Raw genomic sequence first — 10828 nt, 5'->3', positions numbered from 1 at the left:
GTATTAGGATGGCCAAAGAGCGTATTGGGTCATATCAACATCTAGCACATATGAGCATATGGATGTGTTCCCCTATGCGTAAGGATCACAAATATGTGTCTGGATCTGAAATCAGAGCTGACCCACCTGATATGACCACTTGGCCAAAGGGCATATTGGTACCTACAGGTCACAGATCTGGACGTGGATTTGTATGGTCATGTAGGGTATCAAGAGAGGATCCTAACGCACTAACCCGTGCTCAAAACGGATAATCCTAGCTCTAGATACAAGAAATCTATTGTCGCCCACTAATCGCATACTAATCACACTCTAATCTCACAACTAAAGCATGCACTAAAGACATCAATCAATAGAGAATAATATAAACAACACGTGTTCTCCTCTCTCTCTCTCTCTCTCTCTCTCTCTCTCTCTCTCTCTCTCTCTCTCTCTCCCCCCCCCCCCCCCCCCCCCCCCCCCCCCCGCCATCATACCTAGAGACCAAGAGCACAGACAATGGGGTCATCTTGATTGCTTTCTGTTGTTTCTCGTGCACGTATGAAGAATGTAAACGATCATGCAAGAGAGAGAGTTGGTGCTGGCGAGACAGAGCTTGAGGGGGGAAGGGTGTGCGTGCTAAACTTGACCAGAGAGAGGGGAAGGGAAGGGTTGTGCATGCTTGTGTGTAGTCGCAACCTCGCCTTCCCTCAGAGAGCTCTCCCTCCCTCCCTCTCTCTCTCCCTGTGTGTGTGTGTGTACAAAAAATCTCACTCTCTCTCTCTCTCTCTCTCTCTATCTATCTATCTGTGCTCTTTGTCTCTAAATGGGGGAATAACAGGAGGTGGGCAGGGAGGCAAAGATGAGAGGAGGGGTCTGATGGCGAGGGAGAAAGCCTTTCCAGCTAGCCATGAGATCTCCACCACGTCTGTGTAGTAACCCACTTGCTAAAAGACAAACAGAAACCTTAGAAGAGGATGCACATATAGAGAATGGACAAAGAGAGGGATAGGTACCTTAGAAGAGGATGCACAGAGAGAGGAAGATCCTGGAGAGGTACCTTCAGGCGATCGCGTAGATGCTCTGTCAAACCTATTCCTTGAACATAGAGCCTGAACAAGCTGAATATTGGCTTTCCTTGAAAGGTGAGATCATGCGATGCATGCAACTTCCAATGCAACAACTAAATAACACTTCCAATGCAACAAGTAAATAACAAGCGTTACACTGAAGTTAACAACCACGTAACTACAACTTTTTTTTCCTCTCCAAACCATACCAACGTACTGCCTAAAGGCAGTGCCAACAAAACTGAGCCTTCTCCGGCGTACCGGGATAGGTACACATTATATCCGGCAATGTTAACATCTGTTATCACTTTTAAACATATGCCTAATGAAAAATGTATAATGTTTGACAAAATTTGATTTTATTGAATACCCAATTTTAAGCGCTTTTAACTTATATTAATGAAAAATGTGCCACGCTCTCACCTGGACACGCATTCAAAAAGTGATGCAAGAGTGCATAGTTGGATTGAAACTTGGGCCCTGGCCCTTAGTCAAGCATCAAGCTAGAAGCCTTAAAACTTGGCCTATGATAATTTTTGGTGGGTTGTGGCAACTTATTTTGTTGCTTTCATATGGACCTTGTGTAACACCAAGTGCACTAGACAATCCCAAAATGGGATGTTCACGTGACTAGGTGCGACACAAGCCTCTATATTACTATACAAAAGTCCTCTCATGGAAGATATTATGGGGACAACAAAATCAAGATTAGGGGAATTGGCAATGATATTTGCTTAGGGTGCAAAGTAGCTTCAGAAGATCTTGTTCATTTATTTAAGGACTATTCTACCACCAAGGGGTTAGCTTTAAAAATTTGCAAGTGAATAAAACATGGCCCTTACAATTCTTAAAAAAGACTAAATATTGGGAGGTATAGAACTAGGCCCGACTCTAGTGCTATCTTAAGCACTACCAAATCAAGATTTGGGGAATTGGCAATGATGTTTGCTTAGGGTGCAAAGTAGCTTCAGAAGATCTTGTTCATTTATTTAAGGACTATTCTACCACCAAGGGGTTAGCTTTTAAAATTTGCAAGTGAATAAAACATGGAGCTTACAATTCTTAAAAAAGACTAAATATTGGGAGGTATAGAACTAGGCCCAATTCGCATGCCCTTATATTGTTAGGTAGTGCTATCTTAAGCACATCTAGCACACCATGAACTCTCATGTGTATGAGTGGTTGACTAACATTGCATAGTACACTATTTCAGAAAGTCAACGACATAGAAGCTATTGCAAGAAGTCAACACAAAGCTAAAGCAAAAAAGGCGGTCATTTTAATTAATGTCCTACAACCATGTTTTGAGAAATATGATAAAGCAAATATAGAGTATTTGGAGAACAACAGGCTAAAGATGGAATGTTATGAGAGTGCAATAGGACCGCAAAGCATTTAAATGGAAGAAGGAAGAGTAAATGGGAGCAGACGCAGTGTTTCGGGGCTACGGCTACAACAACGCATGCAGAATGAAACGACAAAGATAAAGAGAGAGGTTACGGGAGCGGTTATGGGAATGGATACGGGAACCCACATTGCTGCGGGAACTATTTGTCCAAGCTAAAGGCTTACTCGCATAATACAAATGTAACTTTCCTCATTTTTATGACTTAAATGGGGCCATGGGCTTCCAATTTGTAGAAGGATTGAACCCACAACCTCATAACCTAGGTATTTAAGTCAAAAACCTCTTTTTAAAAGATAACCTTTTGTAAGTGAAGAAAGAGAGCTGCACGTTTGTGAGAGCTCTCATAGCCATTTGTGAAGGATTCATTGGAGCTATTTATGCATCAACATTGCTTCATATTGTGTCTCTAATAAAGTGTAAGTGATTATCAATTGCTTTTCTACTGTCTAATGTTCAATTTATAGTGATGATTAATGCTCTCTTTATCCGCTCATTAGTAAGCTAATTAGAGTGATTTGGGGCCTTAATTACACTCCTTTTGCATGCAAAAGTATGTAGGAAGCATCTACTTACGTAACTAGTGTGTTTGCAAGCCCAAAAACACTGATTTTCTGCCCTGGTAGCTAAGAGATCGCGATTTTTTACCATCTCAAAATCTGAGATTTGAGTGCTTGATCATGTTCCTCTATGTTATATAAATATGAATGATGTTTGCTCATTGAAAAGTCTTGTGTATGCACGTAGGAAAGAGAGTTGTGTTGTTTGTATTAGCTTGATTCCTTATTCGATTGGTTATGTGTTGCTTTCATTGTGTTGTTGATAGATCCCGTAGCGTCTGACAAGCCTACGTAGCCTCCATGCACTAATTGGGTCACTTCCCCAGGCATTGATAATATGTTAGTGTCCGAAAATGCTATGCTTTGACGTCCAGTCGCGGTGTGCCGCTAACATTGGCACAGCTGCTGAGGTATGAGTACCTAGATTAGCGGGTCTTTCTTGCTTTTATCACTGTCAAAGGTTCCTCTAATTTCGATTACAATACTTTCACTTTCACATTAGAGTATAGGTGAGAGGTTGGAGTGGGACTTCAAGGCTCTCGAGGTAGCCAGAGGGTGGGACTCTCAAGGACCTCTTAGATTAGGTAAGGATAATGTGTGGGACATGCTATGCCTTTTCATTTGGCATTAGGATTTAGACCTTCATGAGCTCTTTGTAGCATTCATTTTGCATCGTTTTTCTTTAAGTTATTTTGTCGTTTAGTCCTTTCGTTTATTTTACATTTATTTTCGCATTAGGAGTAGGTAGGGTAGGTCTCACCGATCCCGCGAAAAGGGTCTAAAACCATAAAAAAAGGGGAGTCTTGACCATTAAACAGAAAAGCATTCATGTATGGCAATAGGCTTGTTTCATTGAGCTAAAAATTGTTCAGAATGATTATGATATGATAGAACATCATCTTTTTGCATGAAAAAGCTGCAGTTGGAACATATTTGAAAAATTTGAAATTTGGCCCCAGATAAGAAATCGCGATTTCTTACCAGTCATCATACTACTACATTTTTTTGCATGGCTGTGTTGGGTTAGGACTATTAAGCATACTGGTCATGTTAGATCTGAAAAGAAACTCATAAATTGGGCATGATCATCAGTTTAGCACCTAAACAGCTAAAACAGCCATAAACACATGATTTGACATGCTCACAAACCCCACCTTTGGATGAAAATACACTTAGGAGACTCTACTACATGTGTATAACAACACTGGCAAATCAAACAGTGTCACTGTGTGTCAGGTAAGAGATCGCGATCTCTTACCATTCTACATACTACCATACTTTTCTGCATGACTGTGCTGGGCTATGTCTAAGGAGCATACTGACCAAATTGGTTCATAATTTTTGGAGTTTTAAATTGTGGTAAGTGGTCATCATTTTAGCATCTCAGCAGCTAAAATAACACATATTGACTATTCTAGGAGTTTACAAATTCCAAGTTTTGATGAAAACATACCCATTGTACTCTGTTGTATGTGTCTAATACACCTAGCTTTTCAAAACATGTCACTGTGTGTCAGATATTCTATCATGGATGGGTTGTCCTATGTTTACTGAGCACACTGGTGTTGTTAGTTCATAAATGTGACATTTGAAACTCATGTGGTCATCATTCTATCATCCTGTCTCTGAAATAGCACAGATTGCATGTTCTAATATGCTTTCAGAATCCACTTTTGGTGGGCAACATACTTTTTGAGCTCTACTGAATGTGCTTAACATATCTGAAAAACCAAAACATATCATTGTGTGTCAGGTAAGGAATCGCGATTCCTTACCATCCTTCATACTGCTATAAACTTTTTGTGCTAGCCTTGTAGAGTATGGTCCCAGGATTTTAACGATCTTTACGAATCATCAAAATTCCTTCCGGAGCTCAAGTTATCAGCAATCTTGTGAATCTAGTCAAATAAGGAATCGCAATTCCTTGTCATACACATACAGGTGCATTTACTACTGCTAGTCTTGCAAGCATTGGGGAAAGAGAAGAGGTTCAAAAAAAAAAAAAACGAGTATGGAGCCTTTTTCTCGGTCATTGGTGCCAAATTTGGGGAGTATAAGTTTCGCATCGTTACAAGTGGGATGACACCCATAGTCAAAATTCTAGTCCCAGGACGATTTTCGCATAGTGAATTCACTATGGGAAACTGACGAAAATCCGGGCAATTTTGTCCGAAAAAAGTGCGCTATTTTTTCGTGTAGTAGTGATCTACTGTCTTCAAAAGGAGTTCTAGACAACTTTGGGTAAGGTCAAATAATTTTGAAAATCTCCCAGAAAAATTGACCAAAATGGCCTCTAAACAACCCAAAATAGGAAACTGCCCAAAATAGGAAACAATCCAAAATAGGCATGACCACCACCAAGAGAGTGTTGCTTACGAAGCCCGCCAAGCATGGGCATGGCCACCACAGCATCTAACCTTTCAAGATCCCATAGCTTCAAATTGGACTATAATGTCAAGATCACATTTTCACGAGAAAACATGTATGGTGCTAAGATCTGCAAGGATTGTACGAATCACTACGTGGTCAAGATCGAGGATTCCCACTCTCATTTTGATCTAGCACTATTGGTGAACTACCAGGGAGATCGATACATGGGTAGAGACGGAGTGTCATATCTATTCGCAGATAACCCTGATGCAGTAGATGTGTTGGGCCGGATAGTATCGAGGGAAGTGCACTATGTAGACGAAGTACCATCCAGGTCAGTCCAACCAAACCTCAAGATGATTAATTTGGTAGTAACAAAAAGAGTCTCATAGATGATGACAATAGAGCCTTATACAAGAGGAATGACTCAGGGAGTGAGTTCTTCTATCACAGAAAGAACCCATTGAAGCACGGCCTGACTGATGAAAAGGTGCTTTACGTCTTCTTCAATAGGAGTGAGAGCTTTCACAAATCCATAATCCTCAAGGATACCTTTGGCCAAGAGTGGGATCTCTTATCTGACTTCAAACACCTAGGAAGGTCTTTTAACCGAGGCGGGGAGACTTCAAACACCTAGGAAGGTCTTTTAACCGAGGAGGGGAGGCAAGCACTTCAAAAGAAACTATTAGTTTGTCGCAATCAAAAACTACATCACTAGGTGCTAGGTCTTGTCATCAAAAACGACTAGACGCAGTATCTCCGGTGAATCCAAACTGATTGGTTCAGGAAACATGCATGCCACGAGTGGTCATTCGACCAATAGAGGGCCAACAAACCAATTCATTCACCAACACTTCACATGCCATTAGGAGCATCAAAAACAGAACAAGTTGTGTCTATTCAGGAATAACTAGTGCTCAGGCCAACGCCAAGGAGCACCATACAGGAGAACAAGGCAATGTCCTTAGTAAGAGCAATAGGAGCCACAAAAATAGTTGGAAGGAAGGAAGGGACAGAAGAGCTAGAAGCAAAAAGAGATAGAATGAAAAACAACAGTCGGCTAGGGAAGGGCAAAAGCAATCGATTGAGCTAGTACCACTAAACAAAGAAGGAGAATATTATGAGGGAAATGATGGAAACACCACCCTACCAGTAGAATACCCAGGGCATAGCAATTTATCTATCCTAGATTGTGGAGTAGGAGTTGCAATTGCCACAAAAAAGATGTGGGAAACTCGGGAAAGACCAGCTTTAAAGCAAACATACATAAAGTTATAGTTGGCTGATGGATACATTGGGAAACCTATTGGACTCCTAGAGAAAGTCATTCTCACCTCATGTGGAGTGGAGTACGAGCATACATTTGCAGTAGTAGATTTTGGGAAGAACCCAAATTATGACATCATTCTTGGACGTCCGTTCATGCGGCAACTAAAAATGATTCAGGATTGGGGATCCAACTACATCTACCTACGGCAACCAAAGGCCATCACTTGCATTAACCCGATTGATCACTCCTATCGAGATGTGGCAAGGACACCAATAGAAGGAATAGAGGCCATCTCAACAGGAGACGAATCTGAGGTTCCTTCATGGGTCTCAACTCAAGGATTCATAGGTGGATAAGTAGAGCATCGGATGATGAGAGCTTGAATAGGGACCACAATGAAAACAAAATGGTTTTCAAGATTGTAGTATAGTACTAGTTCGTACTATCTAAGTAATCTCAGGTTCAAGAGAATCCAGTGTCCAAAGTCAACAACACATAATGTTGAGTTCTGGGGAATCCAATTCAACATACATGCCTATTCTATTAGATACAAATGCTGTATTTCGATCACCAAACATCGAAAGCAACATTAAATTTTTTAGAACTGCCATGGGGATTACATTTGAAAAGTTTCATCAAAATCCTCCATATACTATAATAGTGGAACCCCACTCTTAAGGATGTATGAGGACCCAGAAAGCAAGAAAATCTTTTATCAAGATCAAACTAAGAATTTCTACAGGCCCATTCCCCCACCAGATCTATCAGAAGAAGAGGCAAAGGGTTGGTTTCCATTCGTATCTCGTATGAATCCTAGTAACTATCAAGCTTTATTTATTTCAAGAACTCCTAGGGCGAATACACCAAAGAAAATGCCATATCCAAGCGAGATAGTCGGCCTCAATGGGCCACAAGCATTAAAGCCTACTCTTAGCCACCCACCTGGCTTTGATCCCAAGATGCTACCACAAACCATCAAGCAAGGTGACCACACAAGATGTACAAGGTATCCAGGGGAGGGTACGAAGGCTGAAACAACAAGATCTCTTAAGTCAGGAGCTGGTCAAGTTCAATGAATGCCAACATTGGAAGGCTCAAACATTCATCAGGAAGCCTCACACAATGGAAGAACTATAATGCCTGATAGTCGCATGGAGCCTCTTTCAGAATACATGATTAAATGAAGCTTCCAAACCAACGCTTCAACAAGCATTCAATGCTTGTATGAAGATAAACAAGGAGGCCAATTCCAAATGCTATTTTCCCATCAAGGAAAGAAGCATGACAAACCAAGAGTCTTCAAGTATCTATATATGAAAAAACTCACATATGTATACAAAGATATGTAATTGCCCTATCAAGTACTTATTTGTTGTTCTAATCTTATATATTTGCTACTTCCCTTAGTAGTGCTAGTCTTCATTATGGTGGCTGAGTTTTCCCATAGCAAACTGCTACTAATTTACATGCGCAGGAAGCAACAACTTTTGAGAACTTCATGGTCGGGGCAAGAAGAAAAATATTTGAGGCCGAGAAAATTTGGGCAGTTTATGATGATGATGATGGGTTGTTGCCCCATTTTCTACACCCATAGTGACGAAATGATTTGTGTACTTCCATTCCATGTGCACATGAATTGGTTATTTCTCGCTAAAACAATATCTAAAGATGTGTACACACATGGGTTAAGGTTGGTTTTGCCTACATGTGCGGTGGATTTATATTTGAGAAAACGTTGATCCGAGGGTCTGTGGGTGGATATATTTTTGCACATCATGGCGCATGATGCTGGACAACTACCATAAACTATTCGTATTTATCCTTAGAAGTGTGACATGTGGGCGTTGTACAAGCATTGGAAAAACCTTGCAAGGGTGCTACGCACGTAGATGAACCGGTTGAGGTGATATTGCATTACAATGTAGATCGTTCTCACATAATGCCAACAACTACATGCGTATTAATCTATCTTTAGTGGTACCTTTGCCCTATCAACAACTACTTATTTTCTATACTGATTCTTTCTATTTGCTACTTCCCTTCATGCTAGGCTTCATTATAGCCGAGTTTTCCCATAGCAAGTTGCGACTAATTTGCATGTGCTTCTTATAATTTCATGGTCGGGGGCAAGAATAAAAATTTGAGGCCGAGCAAATTTTGGTGGTTCATGATGATGATGATGGGTTGTCCCATGTTCTACGCCCACAGTGAGTGAGTGTAGCCTAACCCTACATCACAAAAGGCATCAAACCCTAACATCCTCTCTCTCGTTCTGTGTAGCGCGATCGAGCGCAGTTAGCATGGCGACGTGCTTTCCTTATCGAATGAAGCCTGATTTGGGAAATCTCATGGAGGAGGGCATGCAACGTCTGAAAAAAAAGCAGCGTACGTATTTTCCTACTGCTTTTCCCTCACTGGATGTGTTTTCCTGGCTGCTTATTTGATGCTTCTGGCTTGCAGTTCAAGATTTACTCACAAGATCTGGTCTGCCAAAGTCTAGGAATGTGCGGGATCTTCAAGATCGAGTGTTGCGTCTGAAGAAAAAGTCTGACAAAGCGGATGTCCCAAAGGAAGGAGAGGAGGAGATTCCAGGAGTGGATCCAAAGAAGGAACCGAATGCAGAGAAGGAACACGGTTCTGTATCTTCGCTTCGTAGTCATTTAACTTCTACCTCTGCAAGCATCAAGAGGAAGAAGTGGAGAGTCACAGATCCAGCAAAGATTGCTCCAATTTCTTCCACAAAGATTTGTTTGCTGCCAACTTCCCGTTAGTGGAGATTGTTGATGTTCTTGTGGGATGCCACTTTCCCGTTCAAGACAAGTTCGAGGGGAATGTTCTGGATGAAAAGGAAATAGCTCAGGCTAGGTGGAGATGGTTTAATAAATTCCAGGAAGCAGAACATGCATATTGCAAGGCAGAAACTGAGCGGCAAGCATTTCCTGTGCATTTTGCATTTTTGGATGGTGTGTGGAAGTTCACAAAACCCTCCAGGAAGGACGTGGAAATTCACAATCAACGCTGTGCTGGGTTGAAGCGGAAGTGGTCTTATGAGGAACTGATGGTAGGGAGCAAGAAAAGGAAGGTCGACGATGAGGAGAATTTAGGATGCTACATTAATCCAGACACGGAGGATGTACACGAACCATTTGGGACCAGTCGGTCTGATGGTGATAATCAGGGACTGTCTCTCTTTCCAGAGGAAGCTGCTGAGTTGTTGGGTGACTTGCAAGAGGATGCTGATGTGGCAACAGACCGCGGGAGAAGGCTGCCTCCAAGTCTAATATCATCTTCAATCCAGACAGAGTTGTATGTGTGTTGGAACGCATGTTTCTCGAAGACAAACATAAATGGAATGCTCGATTTCAAGTTGGTTTTTATGCAGTTAAGCATGCTATGGTTAACTTGTCAAGGGGGCATGGTAGATTTATGTATGTCTTGGTTATGACCTCGTCCACGTGGTCGTATGGGATTCTTGTTCCAGAAGGGTATGTGCAGATTAGAGATGGGAGGATTGATATGAATTCTATATGGCTGAGTTTAAAAGGCACCAGGGAATCACAGGCATGAAGAGACCGGATGTTGAAGAACTACAGGTGAAATTCAAGAAGGGCACTGAATTTTACAGGAAGAATTATCGTGACGATCGACAGGCAAGTTATGCGGATGGCCCTATGCTCGTTGGCACCTACTACTTGAGCTCCCAATGGTTTTCTTTGCCCAAGGTTGAATATGGTAATGGGAAGTTGAAGGGGTACGCACGTTGTTTGATGGCTTGATGAGACTCATTTCTGGGTGATTGTGTGTTCGACTTGAAGGATGAAGACTATAAGCAGCGGTGGCAGTTGAGGGAGAAAATGTTGAAGGAAGAGACTTATGTTTGGTATGGGTCGGAGCAAGAGGTGTGCACTTGGTGATTGGCACATGTGACATGTTTAACAGGTTGAATATATATCCCTCTCTATTTGTTGTACGTGTGTTATGCGTTTGTTTGTTTGGATGTGTGCATTTATTGCCTGATAGTACTTGATAGAGTATTTGTATTTTTGGATTTGTTGATACTACATTTATTTCTTGATAATGCTTATCCTTGTATATTTTTATTTCTTATCCTGCATTTATTTCTTGATAAAACTTATTTCTCTGTGTTGGTTGTTTGGTGTGTGGTGTGTGTGGT

General features: G+C 41.4%; 1 protein-coding gene and 2 pseudogenes across 1 annotated transcript; all 3 read left to right on the top strand.

The window, feature by feature from the left end:
* The first annotated feature begins 5404 nt into the window (after window positions 1-5404).
* LOC147456753 (uncharacterized) lies at window positions 5405-6021 on the top strand (annotated as a pseudogene).
* Window positions 6022-7334: 1313 nt separating this feature from the next.
* On the top strand, window positions 7335-7838 carry LOC147456752 (uncharacterized; annotated as a pseudogene).
* Window positions 7839-8954: 1116 nt separating this feature from the next.
* On the top strand, window positions 8955-10430 carry LOC147456751 (uncharacterized). Its single transcript, XM_086515544.1, has 4 exons — window positions 8955-9039; window positions 9115-9420; window positions 9471-9960; window positions 10199-10430. The coding sequence occupies exons 1-4, from the start codon at window positions 8955-8957 to the stop codon at window positions 10428-10430; spliced, it is 1113 nt and encodes a 370-aa protein (XP_086371670.1).
* The last annotated feature ends 398 nt before the right edge of the window (window positions 10431-10828 follow it).

The sequence above is a fragment of the Adiantum capillus-veneris genome, chromosome 6 (assembly GCF_014529385.1).
Source record: "Adiantum capillus-veneris isolate H3 chromosome 6, ASM1452938v2, whole genome shotgun sequence".
In the NCBI taxonomy this organism is placed as follows: domain Eukaryota; kingdom Viridiplantae; phylum Streptophyta; class Polypodiopsida; order Polypodiales; family Pteridaceae; genus Adiantum; species Adiantum capillus-veneris.
This window is presented reverse-complemented; position numbering and strand designations above follow the sequence as displayed.